General features: G+C 30.4%; 1 protein-coding gene across 3 annotated transcripts; it reads right to left on the reverse strand.

Moving 5' to 3' along the window:
- Positions 1-3,281: 3,281 nt before the first annotated feature.
- On the reverse strand, positions 3,282-22,504 carry LOC134691198 (uncharacterized). Of its 3 annotated transcripts, none has more exons than XM_063551524.1 (9): positions 22,454-22,504; positions 17,376-17,524; positions 14,846-15,005; positions 14,035-14,101; positions 13,295-13,386; positions 11,426-12,687; positions 9,557-9,738; positions 8,052-8,163; positions 3,282-7,715 (listed from the first exon to the last, which is right to left on the reverse strand). In XM_063551524.1, the coding sequence occupies exons 3-9, from the start codon at positions 14,959-14,961 to the stop codon at positions 7,240-7,242; spliced, it is 2,307 nt and encodes a 768-aa protein (XP_063407594.1). In that variant the 5' UTR covers positions 14,962-15,005; positions 17,376-17,524; positions 22,454-22,504; the 3' UTR covers positions 3,282-7,239. The 3 variants fall into 3 exon arrangements, with proteins under 3 accessions (XP_063407594.1, XP_063407596.1, XP_063407593.1); XM_063551526.1 differs by having other exon boundaries at positions 14,059-14,101; positions 22,369-22,454; XM_063551523.1 differs by having other exon boundaries at positions 22,369-22,454.

Here is a 22,504-nt window from a genome sequence, read left to right on the forward strand (position 1 = left end):
TACAGATAGATGTCTTCTGAAATATGAAATTTATATCTGTCTGTTGTTCTTGACCACATTTCATGGTTCAATGAGTGCTATATATAGTTTTCTCCTCACTTTAATTTCTCACTGATTATGAGTAATAGGATAACTATAGTTTGTATATTGGATACTTACATGATCAACATGGCTGTCATACAGAGGACACCTGACCTTGAACTAATTTCTTGGATCACTTATCAATAAACTCATCAAGGTTAACTTTTGGAGTCTTCCCAAATACTATAATGAATTGGTCAACTATATTTGGTGTATACATGTATGATTGTAAGGAAACATGTCACATGGTAAGTTCAATACATTGACCTCATTCGATGCTTCATTGGTCAAAATTGAGTGTTCTAGCTTATGTTTTTTGTCTCAGATACTATAAGCAATTTGTTCAACTATATTTGGTAAATAAAATGATTGCAAGGTGTACATGTCTGCCTGACAGGTTTTTTCTGACCTTGATCTTATTTTCATGGATCATTAATAGTGCTGTGTTTATGTAATACTTGTAGTAAAACCTTGGTTTAATGACTTTCAACAAAAATTCAATCATGGTCAGTAAAGCAGAATCAGTCCGAGTTCTATTACAAATATGAGCTATAGAATACCATAACCAAAATTGCAAGCTGTAAAAGGTTTTAAGGGATTCTGCCTTGCATGCGATTGCTGCTGTCAGTGTTAACATGTAATGTCTTGTGCAAAATAAATTACAGAGACTCAACATAAAGCCTTGAAATGACAATTTAAAACAATACCATTCATTGATATTAAAAGCAATAAACAAATAAAAAAACAAATATGATATACAGCAACAAAGGACCTGAATTACAGGCTCTTGACTTGGGACAGTCACATACAGAATGTGGCTGAGATAAATATGTTTGTTAGTTCAACCCTCCCCACAATTTATCATAGGATAAATTTATCAGGACATCACCTTTCACTGAAATATATATTGATACTGTTAAAATAAAGCTAAAGCTAATGAGCTAATGAAACACGTACATGAGTGTCATAAAACTTCTGATTGGTGGATTTTATTTGGCCTTATGAATATTTTTGATAAGAACAATACAATATTCTCATTTTATACATACTTTTAGAATTACATTTACACAGTTAACTTGTATAATAGTAACATGAGTGTCATAAGAAACAATATGTATTTGTATATGTCAATTTCCCTTTGAAAATCAGTATTCTAAAGTAAAGAGGTCAAATCTCCCAAAAAGAAAAAATTCCAACCTTTAAATTTATAGTATTTGACAAATCATTGTTAAGATATTCTTGTATCAACTGCTCTCCTTTTGATTAAATTTGCTTCTGAATATTGAGTTTCTGATATGATTGTTTTCTAATCCTTAAAATGTGAACTGTAAGAAACAAACATAACTTCTGTATGTGTCTGTCCCAAGTCAGGATCGAAGCCTGTAATTCAGTGGTTTGTTTGTTTATGTGTTACATATTTGTTTTCGTTCATTTTTTTAACATACATAAGGCCGTTAGTTTTCACGTTTGAATTGTTTTACATTGTCTTATCGGGGCCTTTTATAGCTGACTATGCTGTATAGGCTTTGCTCATTGTTGAAGGCCATACAGTGACCTACAGTTGTAAATGTCTGTGTCATTTTGGTCTCTTGTGGACAGTTGTTTCATTGGCAATCATACCACATCTTCTTTTTTTATATTAAAAGCCTTTAACAAATGATTTTTATACTTCGTTTTTATGCTGTAATGTTACACCACTGTCCCATGTTAGTGGAGGGTTAAGATCCTCCAAACATATTGACCCTGACACATTCTGTATGAATGTGTCTGTTCCCAGACAGGAGCCTGTAATTCAGTGGTTGTCGTTTGCTGATGTTATATATTTGTTTTTCATTCATTTTTTGTCTTAAATAAGGCCATTGGTTTTCTCGTTTGAATGGTTTAACATTTGTCATTACAGGGCCTTTTATAGCATACTAAGCGGTATGGATTTTGCTAATTGTTGAAGGATGTACGGTGACCTTTAGTTGTTACTTTCTGTGTCATTTGGTCTCTTGTGGAGAGTTGTCTCATTGGCAACTATACGACATCTTCTTTTTTATAATTACTTACTTCCTTAATCCTCTTCGTGTGCATTTGCACATGAGGCCACATCTTCTTTTTTATAATTACTTAATAAATAATAGAAAAAATTTCTGTTGAAACAGAAAATGTGACCACAAATATTTGATATTATGGCAAATCAATTAATAGAAATTTGTTCTCAACACTAATTTTCCACTTGAAGGTTTATAAGGTTGATGCTTGTCTAATTTCTTCTGATTGATATACTTTTAAAGGCTGTACAGTTGCCTATAATTGCTGACATCCAATTCTATTGGACTTCGGTTGATAGTTGGCAATCATACCACATCTCATTCTTTTTATATATGTGTTGTAATTTGTTATGAAAACAAGGTCTAGGTTTTAAAACAGGAAGTAACTAGAGGCTATTGTTCTTCTACACCATTCAGTTGAAATCTATGCATTCTTTTTACTGTGGTAAGTGTTGTTATTTTAGTGGAATTCTAGGATAAACCTGAACCACAAATTTACATATTCAACAAGTGTAAATGTCAGTCTTCACGATGAACTGTTAAATCTACAGGCCCGGATCTCAATTTTATTTTTTTTCTAGTTAGATTCTGTTGGCCTGTAGGTATGATTTTTACAGGCCCGAGAGCAATTTTACAAGCCTGGGGCTGCTGGGCTGCCACTCAGCGTGAAGACTGAAATGTGCTTATAATTATATGCAGACTTGTTATCATTTCAGGGTATAGTTTCATATCCAAAGGATGCAACAGAAGTCAGAACTAAAATATACCATGCTACAACTGGAGATTCTTAGAGTTGTCTCCCTTTGTATGTCTTATTTCAAATAAAAACACAAAACTGACCAAAAGATATCAACGATGTCAACATACAGACTTCAACAGTACAATATTACAGATATGAATATTGGGCTTGTAATAAAGTGTAAATAAATTTAACAATTACTACAATTAAAGATTTGTATCTTTCTTCTATTAGAATCTTATTATTTTAACATGGAATCCTGATGTTTGTTTTTGATTCAATTTCTGCTAGGTCTAATTACATTTTGACATGTTGTACCACTCACTATGTTAAACTTCACTTGAAATATAATGTTAATGAAATTATAAGCTATTTTGTCAAACATCCAGAGCAATTAATTCTAACATAAAGAAAAAACATAGACATTTACTATCAAAATTTGTGTTTTAATCAGTTTTATTCCTGGATTACATCAATTAAAGACTGATAACAATAGTGATATTCTCAATAATATCAATTAATTCTTATGAATGAAATTCTGATTAATGGAAAATGAACATAATGGTATAAATAGGAACTTATTGATATGTAAAGCTAAAACAATAAAAAGACTGTCTACAAACATTTTACTGCAATAGACCTATCTTTGTGCTTGAAAAATATAACAAAACTTGTCTAACATGATTGATCAGGATGGTCAAGAACATTTTAAATGCAGGAAATGAGCTCTACTTTCAAAATTCACACCATGAAAATAAAATTTAAAAAAAATCATAAATTTCCAAAATTACCCTTAAGTTTTATTAATGCCTAATGAAGCTAAATCATAGATGAACTTTCAATTATTTTACTATGCATAAAGAAAATCCTGTAAACTTAATCCCTGATTACTGGGTTTGTGTCACTTTGTAGTATAAGTCTGCAGGTATTAGATCAGGATATTTGGAGTTATCTCCCATTATGAATGCAAAATTTGTCAAAATATGTACATACATGAAGTTATTTTTAAAAAGCATTTAAAATCAATTAGTTTTCAATATCATTTAGTTACCAGTTTTATGAGAAACATTATTGATATTATCAAAGAGACTTCTTTTTTTACTTTGAAAAAAACTTATAAATCTAACATAAATTACATTTTTATAAAATGATTAATTAATGGTTGGTCAGCGTACGAAATAAACAAACAACCCAAATCAACAAAATAATTTCCATAAAAAACAACTATGAAATCATCTCAAAGAACCTCATAAATACAATACTAAAACTACAAATAAATAAATAAAACTATCATGTTAGGTTAAAATTGGAGCCAAACAATTATAAATTACATATAAATTAATGTATTTCTAAGTATTTCACAACATTTAGTCTACATCTAATTCTATCATTTTGTTATTTAAAGCAATACATAGGTATAGATGCTGGTTATTGCACTGTACATTGATCCATGGCAACTCTAATGTAGGTCTCAGATAAATACCTCTAGATACTGGTTTAACTGTATATGAAACTAGACAAAACAGACCAGAACAGAGAACTAATTTTGTATCAGAAACAGAATAATACATACTTAAATTGTCTTTGTAAGTCCATTTTTTTTTTTAATTATCCACGAAACCAAAGATATATTTATCTTAAATTTAAATTTTGACTTAGCCTTAGACAGAGGTAAATCCAAGTCAACCATAAAAAATATGCATTCTCAGTTATCAAAAAGTTATCAAAGGTACCAGGATTATAATCAATTTATGATTGTAGAATAAGCAATTTGTTTTAAGTAGATATAGTTGGTAGAACTAGGCATTATTAAATATACTATGTTCTTTCGAAATAGTGTGAATTGAGAAGTTGATTATTTCAACTATTGTCTTAAGAATTATTTGCACCTTTTTATATGAATTGCAAAATGATTGGTCACACATTAATCAAAACTAGCATTTTCAATTTTGATTGCCTTATTTGTATGGAGTGTTTCATGTTTGATTGCCTTATTTGTATGGAGCATTTCATGAAATCACTTTATTTTTTATTAAGCTATCATTTTTTATCACTAGTTATAATTACAATAATAAATACAAGCAGTATTTTCAAAAGAAACAGTAAATAAGAATTACAAATGTATAAACCTAAACAGATTTACAGTTGCAGAAGTATGACATGTTTAAGTATGTTGTGCAAAATAATCTTATTTCATAGAAATGTTGTTTTAAACTGTTTGTAGAATTAGACCTGATATTTTTTACAAGAATATGATTTATCTGTTGACCTGATTGATTTTATCATAAACTTCAATGCAGCATCAAAAATACAAAAGAAATGGATCTATATTACTTTTCTTGTAAATCAATGAAACATCACGGTAATTAATTTTCCAATGCAAACAATACAGACTGACAAGGCCATTTGATAGCATTCTAGAAAGTGTGACAAAATGAAATATTATCACCCATAACTTAGCTGCTGCTCTTCATGCAACACTTTCATTCAATTGAGAGTAAGATGTAGGTGGACTAAAATTTAAACTAAATTTCCTTATTATGGTAAAGCAGACATTGACAAAACATTTCTCTATGCATCTAGATCATTGAATCTAGATCATTAAAACAATTAACAAGTAACTGATTGACTCAGAAGTGGTAGCAACTAGGTTAGAGTAAATTAGAAGTCTTACATTACAATTTAAAAATTTTGTCAGGCGATTCAAAGCTCATAACATTACAGTCTTTGCAAAAGATGTATCAAACATATTAATGCAATATTATCAAAATGTGTCTAAAATTGTCCAAAGTCATTAAATAGACTTTGAATGTGTATACAAAATCTTAGAAATATTCAGAATTTTGAAAATTCTAGTTGAGTTATCTCCCCTATACAGTTTACTAACTTGGACTAAATTTTTTCATATATCAAGAAATGCTATTGCAGTATTAATGTTACAATCAAACTATCATAATAAATATGGATAGGTAATTTGATTGTATTTCCCATGATTCTATCAAAATTTAAAAAATTAAAAGTAAGGAAAAAAGAAAATTGTTGTGTCTAACAAAAAAAAACACAGCCTGTGTGTGATCTTATAAATAGTTTTCAATGAGAAGATGTTAATCAAATAAAAAATAAGATTGTAAAGTAAATCAAAGAATCCAAAAGAAAAACATTAATGCATCAAAAAATTGTCAATAAAAAAATATTACATTTGTAAAAGATATATAAAACAATTTATTATGCAGAAAACTAAAATATTGAAAATGTTGTAAAAAATACTGCTGATGCAATCAGGATGTGATATACACTGTGAACATTGGTCATCATAAATATCAATAACATTTGAAAAATGCAGTATTTTAGTAGTGCCACAAGGTTATATTTCAGTTATGCCAAAATAAATGCTTAATTTGCACCATTTTTTAGTTGAACGATGATTGAAGTTTCAATGTAATTTGATTGGCAAATAAGAGGCTCATACAAGAAATGTTTAGATTGCAAACCTGTGGATATTTAATGCATTCATACCTATTTTCAAAAAAATTTGAACAACATTTATAAAATTCCAGTGTTCACATGTTAGAAATTAGTTGAATCTGATAAAAACAGAGAAATTGTGTCCGTGATATTTTATGATCACACATAATTATGTATAAAAGAATAAATATAAATCTAACATAGATGTACAAAAAAAGAAAGAACATTGATTAAATTAACACAACCATGTTGTTCAATGGCAAAAACAGAATTTTAAATAAAAAAGAGTCTGAAAAACGTTTTGTGATATTCCTGAAGAAAATCAAAGATTGTAGATAATACTGTAACAACAGGGAAATCTGGGGAAAGATGAAGATGACAATCTAAAGGGAAATGACAACCACTTACATTCTGATTGAAACAAATACTTTTCATTAATTTTGTTTTTGACCTTACAGACTTAAACAGAGTCATTTTACTCAAAATCTAGAAGATCACAAGACTTGTTTCTTTCTAATAGAAAATTAAAAATGTTTGATTCTGACACTTTTTACATTTTACAGTCAACCTTGAAATCATCTTCACTAACAACTATCAAAAAAGAATTAATAAAACTTGCTTTGTAAAATTCAAAGAAAATTAAAAAATAAATTAATTATCAACCTTTATAATAAAAACCATGTTTCTTATACTGCACAGCAAAAAGTCATTTAATATAGAGTAACCCCCCTTCCTATGATTAACAGTCCTGCAACACTTCATATAACAAAGTTACAGTATGTTTGACAACAGACAATTTAAATGTTAAGTGTGACAACCAAATATTTAACAACAAAAAACTGCTTTATATACTATTTTTTTTAAAACTGTTAATAAGTAGAGTGTTAAATTGAATATAAATTGTTTACATAAATACAATTAACTATTTTCTGCATCAGATCTTCTTTTCCACACATCATCAGGTTTTGGATTTTTTTTCAATTGTTTCTTTTGTTCCTTCACATCATCAATGTCTTCATACATATGACTCCTCAGAACTCTTTTCTTTACATTGTCTGCTTCACTTGCAGGCTTGACTTCCTCATAATAGTGTTCTCTAATTAACTTGGTTCCATTTTGTTTTGTCACAATACTAAAAGGTCGCTTAGATTCTGCTTCTTGAACACTTTCATAATTAGGATCTGCTGACGCTGCCATGTCAGATATACAGTCTCTCACAGTCTGGTAATTAGGATCCAGAGTTACCGTCTCCTGGTTAGACAAGGTCCTCCTGTGATTAGAGTTACTCTCTACTGGTGAGCCAGCTCCATTTGGTAGTCTTCCATCAGCTGATTTAGTCATTATGTGTAAACTGTCCAGGGAAGGAGGGGCAGGAACATTACTTGAACGTCCTCCTACAAAATGTAAGTTGAGATTAACAAAAAAATTAAGATAAACTTAATGATACATATCGAAGTCCCTATATGAAGGCGTTTATAAAAAAAAGTCTGTATAACTGTGATTTTCAACAATTTATCAAAGTCCAAAGCCCATAATTTCAACAAAAACTAGTGAAGCAGAAGAAACCTGATCTGTTACTCATCATGGTTAACTAACATACCAAAAATCAGTCTATTATTTAATACCGTTTAGAAAAAAACACCTTTATAATGGTTTGTTGCGAAATGACGGAACTTCAGACAAGGGTGAAACTACATGTCCCCAGGGCCATGAAAAATTATTACACAAACCTGTTGCACCTATTTCAGCGTAATGGTCCATACTTGGAGATTGATTTAATCTATTCCTGCTACCATGGTTACCTTGATTAGTAACAACACCATCTCCAGAGCCACCTTCAACCTGAAAACCACAATTAATTATCAACTAATGTTTAACAATTCAGTGCTCACTAAATCAGCAATTCATAAGCTTAGGTTCATTTTTTTTTGGTCCTTTTAGTAATGTGGATTCATATAATAAAGTTATTTTTTTAGGGTAACAATTTTGACAAAAATTGATTTTCTGATGATATTTGATAAATTCATGGTTTTTGTCGAGCCTGCGACTTTTGTTGCAGAAAGCTCGACATAGCGATAGTGATCCGGTGGCGGAGGCCTTAGCTCACTTCTTAAAAGCTTTATATCATAGAAAGGTGGAAGACCTTGATACTTCATACTTTGTATATATATGCCTCATGTTACAAAGTTTCTGTCAGTCACATGTTTGCATTTCACGGTTCAGTGACTACTTGAAAAAAAATAAAATTGTAATGTTAAATTCTCTTTTATTATAAGTAATAGGATAACTATATATAGTAGTTGCGTAACTTGCAAGGTCCTCATGCCCTTCAAGACAGTTTTCACTTGACCTCGACCTCATTTCATTGATCAGTGAATAAGGTTAAGTTTTGGTGGTCAAGTCCATATCTCAGATACTATAAGCAATAGGTCTAGTATTTTTGGTGTATGGAAGGACTGTAAGGTGTACCTGTCCAACTGGCAGGTGTTATATATCTGACCTTGACCTCATTTTCATGGTTAAGTGGTTATAGTTAAGTTTTGTGTTTTGGTCTGTTTTTCTTATACTATATGCAATAGGTCTACTATATTTTGGTGTATGGAATGATTGTAAGGTGTACATGTCCAGCTGTGTCAGGTGTCCTCATTTTCATGGTTCAGTGGTCAAAGTTAAGTTTTTGAGTTTTGGTCTAATTTTCTTATTCTATATGCAATAGGTCAACTATATTTGGTGTATGGAAATATTTAATGATCTTTATATCAGTCGTGCAGGTTCTATTAACCTTGACCCCATTTCACATTTCATTGCTCAGTGTCAAGTATGTGTGTTTTGGTCTGTTTTTCTTAAAGTACATGTATAAGCAATAGGTCAACTATATTTGTTGTATGGAAGAAATGTTAGCTGTACATGTTCTCCTGGCATTGTTCATCTGACCTTGACCTCATTTGCATGGTTCATTGGTCAATGTTTAGTTTTCTTGGTTAATGTTAAGATTATGTGACTGTTTAAGTAAAGCTTTATATTTAGGACTATCAACATACATGACATAACATCAATGATTAGTAAAGAAGGCGAGACAATTCAACATGTGCACTCTTGTAAAAGTCTGTATGTATTTAAACCAATATGAAATTTCTACTTCATTTAACATTTTTCCTGCTTTACCTAAACCAACAAACTCACTGGAAATTCATTAAGTTGCAATGTTAGATTAATAAAAAAAATAATAATTTACTGTTGCGTAGAAGTTTTCCAATAATGGTAACGTTACAGCTTCTGCCTGTACATCAGCCTCAGTTTCAGCTACAGTTTCGTAAGTATTTCTGGCCAATCTTTGGTTGATACTAGCTAAGGATTCTCTAGCTGTTATCTTGTGATATGGTGGTTCTCTTTTCTGTGAGGTCTGCTGTGTTGTTCCTAAAATTACATTCATATAAATAAAAGATGAATATGTCTGAGGACACTAATGCTGCCAATCAATCTTGTGAAAGTGAAAGTTCTTATTGACAGCATTTGATGTCACACTAAATTTAAGATTTGTATCTATTTTTCAAGTCTGAGAAGTTTCTTTGCTGTGTAATTTTCTTTTTTCCACTGTACTAATCTGAAATGCTTTTGCTTGTTCAATAATGTATTGTAGATCGAGTTGCTTGTAACAAAGTCATCCACAATTATCAGAGTAGAATATAACTTAAAAGAGTGATTTAAGGACGCTCGCGGATATAAGATTTTCAGAAAAAAATTAAACATTTATTTTTCATTACAAATTTTTAAATTTAGCAGTTGGCACATTATCATATGGTACAATAATCATTCCCAAAAATCGATTTGTGTTGGCCCCAGATGACTTTTAAAATGTAGATACATGTACAATGTATCATTGAAAAATCTCCAAATTATCTCCCTTTGGTGCAAAAATGCCATTTTTTGACATTAAAATTGAAATATCTTTTTTAAACTCATCAGTGACCTATATGTTTTATTGCTGTCTTCGAATAAGCTGTACATAAACTAAATATTTGTAAAATTATTGATTTCTGTAATTTAGTTCTTTATTAATTTCTATATTACAGCTTTTTCTCCTATTTGTTCAACAGAAAAAAAGGAAATTAACAAAAATGTATGCTTCTTGCGTAGGCAGATTGTGAACGTAAATGAACAGTGACACACCATTTTTTTATTTCATTTTTCTACTAAGTATAAAATAAAGTTAATTTATAGAAAAATATAGCAAAATCCTATATTAAATAAAAAATTTGATTTAGACCCGCTGATACTACATGTTACATGTACTATAACTACTAATCAATCAAACTTTTGATCTGTGTAGCAGTATAGATGTATACACGTACATGCATGGTATCAGGAACAATGTTGTCATCAATTTTAAAATGATTTTGACAGGTGTCATCTACCTAACTAAAAAAAGTGTAACCATGATAACCATATCCGTAATTTCCACTTAATTGAGATGTCTTCCATGTTAATATAAACATCTGATTACATGTAACAACATTGCATTTCATTTAGAAATAAAGTTTTGAATTACGGAAAAGATTTGTTGCTTGTTGTTATAAATAATTCCTCTACATATAATTCTACATTCATAATGTTCATAAGGGTTTATGTCAGATCCTTTTCTAGGAAATTGGAGATGAAGAAGTGACTTCCCCATCCATGAGAGAGAAGGGAAAGTGGTCAGATTGTTTTCTATATACATGTATGACCTGCAGTATTTTATATGATACTGTTAAACATGTTAAATAGAAAATCTTTAATAAAATAGCATTGCCAATGAACATGGTGTAGTTCTGATCTATTTTGTCATATATATTTTGTACTTTTATTTTTTATTAAAGAGTGTTTCCCTTATTACATGTATTAAAAAATTGTTTGTGGAAACAAAACAGACTGCTGATCGCAAGCTGACCATGGCCACAATATACAACAGCTGTTATTACTTTTCAATGATTTTTTTGATTCAATGAATTGTAAAACATTTGTTTTGATTTACTATTTCTGTACATTAACAATGTTAACGCCGCGCATATATATATCCACATCCCTTCTTTTAATTGAAAACACATTAAATTTTTGAGTTTACCTGCTGCACCTGCACCAGGTGCAACTGCTTGATCTGGTGATGACAAATCACTCTGTACTAATGATGACCTTTGTGAACCTATCTGCACCAATGATGACCTTTGTGAACTAATCTGCACCATTGAAGACCTCTGTGAATCTCCTTGAACTGATGACCTTTGTGACCCTGCTCCACCAAGTATAGCATCATCAGGCTCAGCATACTCATTATATCTTCTTGGAGGTTCTGGAGGTAACATGTAAGGATCAGTTTCCTGGGACTGGAAAGTAAATGGATGTTGTGAGGTAGGTGTAGGTGTTGTGTCAGACCTCGACTTCATCACCACAGCATATTCATTGGTGGAATTTTCCACAATATTAAACTCTGTTCCATTGTGTGATATATTTGCACTTTTTGTAACATTTATCCTTGTGACTTGATTGGTTCTTGAAGACTTTGGTTCTACTGATGCATATGCATCAATAACTGTAGATGTTCCTGAAGCACCACTTTCCATGTCTCTTTCATTCACTTTATTATACGGATCCTCAATCTGACTATTGGCTAGTGAATCAATATCATCATCAACTCTATTATAAGGGTCATAATCTTTGACCCCAGAATATTGAGGATCATCTTTCATTTTAGAATAAGGATCATCTTTCACTTTGGAATAAGGATCATCTTTAACTTTGGAATATGGATCATCCTTTACTTTGGAATATGGATTAAAACTTTGACCCGAATCTGATTCAAAGTCATCTTTAAACTTTGAGTAAGGATCGTCCTTGACCTTGGAATAAGGATCAATGTCAGTAAAGCTTCCACCAGAACCTTCCTCTTTCAATTTAGCATATGGATCCTCAATTGATTTAACCTTGATAACTGACACTCTTTTGACCTCTGCCACTGAGCCATCACTTCCTTCATTAAGAGTATCATAATCTCCTTCTTCATCCTCTGCCACTTTATTAGCACTAGATAATGGCCGATCAATCATCACATTGTCTTTCTCTTTCTTGGATTTCACTTCACTGTAAAAATGTTCTGAGGTTTTATGTTCTTCTACTTGAACTTTTCCCTCGGCAGACATCTTAATGTGGTCATAATTTGAGGCACGCTTGGCTGAAGTTTTAGATGTAGTAAGATGATCATAATCAGCATCTTCATCCTCCTCATCTTCTCCTGTTTTGAGGGAGGAATTTAAAGAGGATGTAGGTGGCGCTGGTAATTCCCGTTGTCCACCAGGCTGAGGTGAAGAACCAGAACTTCTGTAGGAACTTCTGGAAAACAAAATACATTACTTTCACTTTACTTTTATTCATGAAGACAATCTTAAGTGTCTGTGAAAAATAGTTAGTATACAAATGAATATTTACAGTAGATCTTCAATTGTGACAATCTTGTATCATAAGGTAGGCAAAAAAAATATACATCAATGCATTTGGTTTTTGCATCCTTTATTCCATAACATTTATATAAACTAAATGCTTTATTTATTACAGTACTATCCCATGTTTATTTTTACTCTTTTAAAATTAAATCTAAGAATTTTTTTGAAAGTATAAAGCAATATAATTATAAAAGGGATTTAGAAAGTTTTTCTTAAACCTTCCAAGCTTTAAGCAAATGAGCTATCACTTTTTTTCAAATCTGTTGTACTATACAATTGCTTTGATATGTTATGTACTCATTCTTATATAAGTATGTATATGTATTATATAATCTGTTTGTCTTTATAATTATTTAGCTTGTTTCCAATTCTTTATTAAGCACGTAATGAAATTAGCATTAATACTTTTACCAGCATTGTTAAATTAGTTTCAAATATTGTTTATTAAAGCTTGTTGTTGTATAGGTTTAGTTTGAATGTTAATAATGTAGCCATACCTTGACCCCGGTTCTGGTGGTAAATGACCATTTTCTACTGGTGTTACCCCATTATCAACATTGATAACTACACTCTGGGGGTCCAAGGATTCCTGTAGTAAAAAAAATATCTAATAACTTCTGCTATGTATGTGTATATAAAAAAGAAGATGTGGTATGATTGCCAATGAGACAACTATCCACAAAAGACCAAAATGACACAAACACGAGCATGTTCTTTTATGATTCTATAAGCTTTGTATTATAAATCAACCTTATATTAAAAGTATCACAAACATTGCTTGACCTGACAATCTGAACTTTACAAAATTTCAAAGATAATTGTTGCGTTTGTCTTTATGTGAAATGTTTTTTTTGTTGTGTTATGTATCAATCAAAATGAGTTCTATCTAATTTTTACAGTTTGTTATGATTTTGTGCTGTAACATATAATTGTCCAGGTTACAGGTAAGGGTCTAGGTCTCACAAACATGTTTAACCCCACCACATTTTGAGTATAAAGTTTTGTGACAGCTGTCTCATTGGTAATTGTAGAATATTTCTTGTATTTTTATAGTGTGTGTAATAGAATATTTGATATCTTTGTATTGACTTCATCGATGTACCAAAAATCTTGTAAACAAAATAATAATCTTTTATGCATATTCTTCATTAAAAATCTGCACTTTTTCTTAATTATTGGCTGTTTATTTACAATGTATATATATTTATCAGTATTTCTACACAGACTTTTCTCTTACATTTTTGATAAAAGTACCACCTACACTTTTGCCAATATCTGCTATTTCATCTTCTTTCCTTTTGTCACTGAAAAATATATTTTAAATGTTCTAAAATTTTAAAATATATGTAACATGAATTGCAAACTAATTAAGAGAACACATATATTACACCATATTAGACACCATCATCATTTTGTATACATAGCAAATATGTTTTTCAGACTGGTAGCCTTATATCAAACAAGCTCCATAAGAACCGTTGGTCACATATATGTAATAGTCAGTGATATAGATGGATGACCTGCTATCTTTCTTAAAAAATCTCTTTTTAGTTAATCTGTCCTCATATGTATAGTGTCTCAAATTACCAAGATAAAATGCTCCCCAGGGTGCAGCTTGAATAAGTCATGTTGGTATTTTTATTTGACATAAACTGGTTTATTTCATATTTCAATGGATAAGTTGAGTTAAAGTTTGTGTATCAAATAGTGAAATGTGATTACATTTTTTGTTTTTACCATTTCAGGCTCATTTGCCTGTATGTGTTTTCCTTCTAGGACAACTTGATCGCAGGTGGTTTGTGTAGTTTGTTTTATTGTCCAGTAATTGATCACTGATGCTTTCTTAATATATATATACTTTTACATTCTGTTTAGTAAATTTTACAAAAAAATATATTTATGACAAGTATTCTGCACGATTTACAATTCTGAGAGGTAAACAATTCAGGAACAAAATTAAGTACATATAGTTTGAGATGTCTCAATTATCTATTGATCAACACTCGTAAAGACACATTATAGTCTATACACTGTCTAAAGTAATTTACCTGTCTCCACAAACACAAAGTAGAACCAGTACAAACAGTACAACACAGGAAACCAGACCACCAACAGCTACAGCAGTCGACTGGGACAACAAACCTGTTGTCACAGCAACAGTCATCTTCACATACAAAGTTTACATTTTTAGCTCTCTAGTTTCAATTCCTGAAAAGAAAAAAGACGAATTATATATATTCTGGTATGTTGATAGTGGAAATAACTATAATTAACATTATAAGGTAAAGCATTGAAATCAAATACTGACTAAAACGATATCTTAAACGGCAAACATGAAAACATTTAGAACTGTTTAATCAAGTAAATGTATCGTGTCCATCATTTAGACATACAACAATTATATTCTTTGGATGAATTCTTAGCAGTTTAAATATAACTAATGATAAGGTTTCCAGGCATGAATATGAGGAACATGTTGGTAAATTTTTCAATGTTTTTATAGCTATTCATAATGCTTTTTCTTAATATTGAATATTTAAAGGTGACCTATAATTGCTTACTACTATTTTAACTCTGGTGTGTCATGTGTCTGGCAATCACAGCACATCTCCCTTTCATATACATGTATTTGACTAAAATCAAGTCTTTTTCAACAATAAACCTGTTATTAAAATCTCCATTAGTGATTAACAAATCAAACATGTACATGTATACAGAATAATGCACAACATCTGAAGTATATAAGAAGCATATAACCCTAATTTATCATGTTTATGATACTAAATCTCAGGCAAAAATAACCATATCTAATTATAATATAATTATACAATGTACCATATTCAAAATTTATGACAGTAAAAGAAAGCTGGTACATGTACAAAGTGCTTAATCTACTGATATTGAAATCATGCCATCCTACACCTTAATATTGACAGTTTACAGTGGCAGATTCAAAACTTATTTGTAAGGGGGCATTAACTGACCTAATTGATTGGGGGGGGGCTTATTTTGTTGCCTTTTCTCTCTTTTAGCAGAGACAATTACTCACAGTCATGTATAAGCTTTGTGTACAATTTGCACATGCAAAGACAATATTGCTCCGCAAACATGAGATGAGTGCACACAATAAAATGTCTTCATATTACAGGTACATGTTTATCTCCACAATTGTAAAAGTAGGTACATGTGTAATATGAGTTTGCTAAAAAAAAAAGATTTCTCCCTTGCATGACTTAGCAAGTTACTCTGTCGTTGTCAGTTTACAAAAAAGTCATAGAAACATAAGTTGTAGAAGTTAATGACAAAGTTTAAAAGATATAAATTTTCAAGATGTTACTTATGAAGCTTCAGTTGTCATCAACATTGAATGGATCATATGTTTCAAAAATTTGAAATAAATTTTGTACATTTTTACTAACTATTTATCACAAATGGTTTAATGAAAATTTTAAACAAAATTAAATGTTACCTTAAATATGCATGTAACTTCCTGAAGACAAAGGAAAGATTTTACATGCAACCAGTAATTATTTCTCTGGTAGAAAGATGCAAAGGGAAGTTACTTCCTGATTTTTTTTATCCCTAACAAAACAACTATTCAACAAAATCCAGTTTATCTATTTACAGCAACAAAAAGTATTTTTAAATTTTACTTCCTCCTTAAAGTTTTGAATCGATGTTTACATCCAAATAGCTCATGCTCTATTGAATTTAAACATTTAATATATACATTGTATATCATAATGTCTAAATTTTTTTACCCTAAATATACATACACATATATGTAAAAAAAAATGTAATCAAATCTGCTTCTTTCTGCTATGAAATGACCTAAAAATACTTTTAATTTAATTTTTAAGCAATTGAAACATTCTTCACTCGGATTCTTCAGCATGTGTTAAGTGCAAAATAATCTGAGTAGTAAGTCTATTTTAGGATTTCCAGCTTCATTCATCCTTCTTTAACAAGTTTAACTACAATGAATACATGTATATGACTGTTCTGATATTAAACACCATAATTCAGTAAATGTCAATAGTGATGTAATTTAGATCTTTCAAGACTTAAACAGCCAAACATTGTTCAGTTTCTATATTAATTATACAATGTACCTGTGTATCAAAATCAAGGTATGATTCAGATCAAAATGGGTTATTACTGTACCTAACTTCTAAAACATTCATTTCCATTAACATATCAACATGTATATGTAGATTAAAATCAAACTTACTAAAGCTAAATATACCTGATCATCATGATCATAAGGGATTGAAGTGTAGAAAGGTCAGAACTTTAAATACCAGTACATGTACAACACAAATTGTACTACAATGTTTTACAATAATATTTTTTTTAGATTAAACACATTCCAAAGATGGAAGTCTTCAGCATATTTATATCCCTTTCAATCATTTTTTTTATGTATCTTAAATAAAAAAAAAAGAGAGACTTGCTTCCAAACTCTTATAATAAATAATAAAATAATGGCAATGTGTGAGGGCCGGGTGTCCCTAAAATATAAGTAAAACACTCCCCTAGTTAAGTACCAAAAACAAAGACATGTCCATGTATTCTTACCTTATTTATACATATCCTTTTCCAAACATCAATACTTTATAATCAATATATTAAACACTGTTAATTAGTCATCCCACCCTCAGGTATTCCATTCATGTTCATTCACAAATGTCCAAACATAGATATTCATCAGGATACAAGAATTTCACCTGTAACAAATAATGTGAAATGATCAAATTATGGCCTTCAGTTACATCTTACTATCATTATTGATAATCTATCTTGTTTGGAAAAAATGTTAATTTTCATGTTTACATTATTGAAATACATGTACAAAAGGGCAAGGTCTTAACTTAAGATAAACATACTTTTTGATACATTTTGTACACTGTGTGAACATTATCTTTTATATTTTACAAATAGTGTAATTTGTATTTAATAAGGATAAGACTTCCCTTCTGAATGACAATAAATGTGATTATTCTAACGTCACTGCATGGGGTCTAATCTTAATCTTAATGATATTGCTTGCTGGACTTCCTTCATGAATTGACAATTAATAATGGTTTTAAGTACTGTACATGTTTGTCTTTGGTGGATGATTATAGGTACAACTTTATATTTCAAGTACAAAATCACACAAGTCAGTAGTAACTAAATGTATACATAAAGGTTATGGCAACTAAAATGTTGCTGAACCTACTCCTAGTAACAATAATACTAAAGCTAATGAGCATTTTGTCATTTCCTCCATACCTTGGTTACAATGTATGACAAATATCTAGAATTCACTTTTTTTTTTAAATATTTAAAAATTATCCTTTAATATCTTAAATTCAGTATCAGACTGTCTATAAAAAAATAAATCATGACTTAATTTGAGTTGGCCATGTTGGCAAACCAAGCAATCTTACATGTTTCCCAAGTAACAACATTTAAAAAGATTATGATTTCATCATATGAACATCAGGCACAATCTTTCCCGTTAGCAAATGGTTAGGGGTTTAGTATCATACCATTTTAACATATATGAGAAAAACATAACCCGTGTCATGCCAACAAAATGAACAACGGGTTTTTGAATAAATGTGTTTAGTTCAAAGACCCTATAAGTCAAGTAAGTGAATCAATATAATATTAACGCCAAAATATGCAATCTTTAATGACCTGACAACAGTATTGTAACTATATCCCTTTATTGGCTTTAAAGACGAAATTCATTCAATTTCCTATCATCATGATTATTAATATACATGTTAACTGAGTTTCACTTTTATTTTATGACAAGGTTGGCAAAAAAGCAGTCAATACAAGCCAGTGTTAAATACCGGTATTTACCCGGGAAATACTGGCAAATACCGGCAAATACTGGTGGATTGAAATTTTGAGTGGTCATTACTATAAAAACCACTATCTACTTGGTCAATTAAATTACAATCAATAATTAATTTATATAGAAAGTGTTCAAATCATTTTTAATGTTTTCATTTCTAATTCTATTGTAAATTCAAACAGGCATTTACATTGATTAACACATGATTAATGTGTACATAATATTATAGTAAAAGATAACTTTTTGTCCCTACTTCAAATTTTCATTTTCCAGCATGAAGAAGGTTTTTATCTCACAGTTCAACATTTGTTCAATAGCTAAAGACTGGAAATAATTTATTGTTTAAGGGAGTCTTCATATATCAATTTTATTACTTTCAACCCATGTACTGTCAGCTTTTATTGGAGGCTGTTGTTTTAGTTATTAAATTTTCACACCTAGCAATGCCAGGTGATAGGTAAAAAGACCCAGGTAACTTCATGTACCTGTAGTTTTATTTACCTTTAATTTTAATTACCTGTAAAATCATACATTTTGAATAAAATATATTGATCTAAACATGCTGAAATAAAATATAAATTTGTTTATATATATATCTTACGTATGCAATATCATGATTCATAAAAACTAAATTTTAAATCAGTAAGAAAGTATAAATGAATAAAACATATCAAATTCATTAATTTTATAAGCTGACACATAACATGCATTATCTTTGACTTTTTATCAAGATTTTACTTCAATTGATAGTAGAAACAACCAAGAAATTTCAATTGACCAGTATTTGTCCATGTTGTCAGTATTGATCATGACCACTTGGGGAGTATTACACAGAATGATTATCCGGGGCGGTAAATACCACTGGTAAATACCGGGGGTGGTATTTACCGCCGAACCTTGTTTTATGATGATAAATAGATGTAATTGAATCTGTCTGCAGAAATCAATATTTTCAGAATTAAAAGGAGCTAGTGTTACATTTTTTTTAACACGTACAAAACATTTGATAAATCAATCAAACGATAAAATTATGATGATGTTATAAATTCACTGAGTTTGTACAATACTGTATGCTACATGTGTAACAAAAATAATCTGTCAAGAAACTCAGATCCTGAATTAATAAATATATACATGTACATGTGTACATGTATTGTTGATTAATTTATTTTCATGGATCATCATGATCATGGAAAACCTACATGTACATGTTCATGATGTTCGTGGATATTTAATTTCATATTTTAGCAAAAGTCTGCATATATGGCATACAACATGTACAAGCCTATAGAAAATTTATAATTTGTTGCATATTTTATTCGCCTGTATCAACGAAATCCACAAAAATTGGTATCCAACGAATAATCAGCTGATAATAATGAAATGAATCCACATGTACAGTACATGCAGTATATATATACAATATATGTACCATGAATAAGGAGGAAAAATTTTGGCAGTCGTGTAGAACGACAGACATGAACAGCTGACAACCATTGAACAATGTTGATGTAGCAGGTTCAAACTATGTAGTTTATTGGTACAAACCTAGGGCTTGCAAAGTATTAATTACCCGCCCAGGAAAACCTGAGTGGAAAATCCAGTGTTTTCCCAGACTTGGCATTATGATTTTTAAAGTTATTCACAAATAACATGGTTATAATGGATAAGTAAAGGCTTGTTGTAGATTCATAATTAGCTAAATATATACATTTTATATTGAAATGATTGAGAGTCATTTCGAGATGATTAAAAATTCATTTCATTTTCTTCTCCACTCAATCTAAATGAAGACAGAATCCGAGATTTGAATATTGTACATGGTACCTTGTTAATATTGTTAATTCAGTATTCCAGCTAGGATTTCAAAAGTGCAGGGAGCCAATCATGAAAAGGTCACTTTAGAAGGATGATTGATTAAAGGCATGCCAAACATTGTGACTGTCTTATGTAAACTGTAGGGGTTTCAGCTAGAATTTTTTTAAAGGGGTTAATCAATTTATGCTAGACATGCTAGATGAAAATCAACTTACATGTATTTAGGGTAACAGTAAGGGATAAAGGCTGTATAATACATGTACATGCAGTATTGATACTAGCTAAAAAGCCTATAAATTCCTATATAGTCCTTCAAGGACAAGGATCTTTGAAGGTTAGACTGCATGCTATAAATGTAGACAGTCACGGTATGATTTTACTGGTGCCACCAGGTGTGATGGTTAAATAAGAAGATAAGAACAACTCACACATGTCACAAGGATCCAGAAATTTAGTTCACAATTTCAGTTATTTAATTGGACATCCTGATCAACAGAAGTCAAGTTCCTCTTTTTTCTGACATGTTCAAGGCATAAATAAAATTTTAACAACTTTTTCAGTGAATAATCAATATCATGAATATCCCTGTAAAATTTGTAAAAAATATAGATCTCTTTGGAATTCATTTTTATGAGGTTTGAATCACGAAATTGTGTTTGATTGAATTGTTTTGAATAAAGTTTAATCTTTATAATCAAAATTGTCAAGATTTCAATGAAAAGGTAATTATAAATTGTGATGAAAATACATTCAAATAACGAAACTACATCAACCAAGCTGGAATAAGTTATATTATCCTTGGAGAAATTTTGATATTACATGTAAATTACAAATGTAAAACTCATTAACACACTATATATATATATGATATATATCAATGGAGAAGAACCCAAAAAATAGTTAAATTGACAAAACGTCAAATTGTGGTCTATTGAAATTGAAATGCTGACTGACAGAATTTAATGGATAAATAATGGTCAATTACAATAATTGACAAGCATGACAAGGGGTAAGAAGATACCAGAAGGACAGTCAAACTCATTTATCGAAAATAAACTGACAACGCCATGGCTAAAAATGAAACAGACAAATTGTTTGATTAATTCATTTACATGATTTACGAACCTTCCAATTGCAATAAGCAATTATAAGCGTTTTATCTGTTATCACAACATATTACACCTGCTCTAAATGTAAATTAGCCGAGGATCATAAACTTGTCATTAATATGAAATCAGGTAGAATAATAGTATTCACCAAAATATGGACTTGCAAAATAGGGAAGGGCATCCGAAAAAGGGTGGTACTTGGGAGAAGGCTGGATGATCGCCCTGGCTGTGAAAACAACCAAGCTGGAGCACTGTTAATTACAAAGCATTGTCATGACTAAAGGACTACATTCTATATTTGTAGTCAGTCAGATTTTTTTTATACAAATTAAGATTGTTTCAAAACTAAATTGTTTCATTTCATGCCTTTTTATAGTCAAATTTAAGTACTGGGTTTTCTCTTAATTGAAGGCTGCCTGTAGGGACCTGGGCACCTACATTGTATGATTTCTTTAACTTCATTTGAACTTTGGTGGACAGCAATCATATCACATCTTCTGATAATAATTAGATGCCTTATTTACTATTATTTAAATATAAATCTTCAAATCAAGATGTAAAATTGTAATCATTGTGAACTGATACTTGATTGAGGGATAAAATTCGTTGATGAGGATCTTCCCCAACTAGGTAAAGAAGGTACATATGCAGTAAATACTGGGGCGCGGCATAAGCGGTGGAGAAATTATCTGAAAATTATTTATCTTGTTTTCAATCTTATGTTTGAAATTGAAGTTATGAACGGAGATGGAAAACATGTTTTATTGGTGTGAGCAGTAAAATCTTTCTGTACCTGAGCATTTAGATGTTTAGTGGTAAGGTACATGTATTAGAACATAATCAGTGTGAATCACAAATAAACAAACTTATAATTTTACCTTTCAAAACAGGAAGTTATCTATTATTCACGAGCACAATATTATGCAGCT

The sequence above is a fragment of the Mytilus trossulus genome, chromosome 11 (assembly GCF_036588685.1).
Source record: "Mytilus trossulus isolate FHL-02 chromosome 11, PNRI_Mtr1.1.1.hap1, whole genome shotgun sequence".
Lineage (NCBI taxonomy): Eukaryota > Metazoa > Mollusca > Bivalvia > Mytilida > Mytilidae > Mytilus > Mytilus trossulus.

Coding starts and splice junctions, on each gene's coding strand:
- LOC134691198 (XM_063551524.1), bottom strand. CDS start 14,961: ATGACTGTTGCTGTGACAACAGGTTTGTTGTCCCAGTCGACTGCTGTA. Junction 14,102..14,845: donor CTTTGTGTTTGTGGAGACAG/GTAAATTACTTT, acceptor TATATTTTTCAG/TGACAAAAGGAAAGAAGATG. Junction 7,716..8,051: donor CGCTGAAATAGGTGCAACAG/GTTTGTGTAATA, acceptor TACATTTTGTAG/GAGGACGTTCAAGTAATGTT.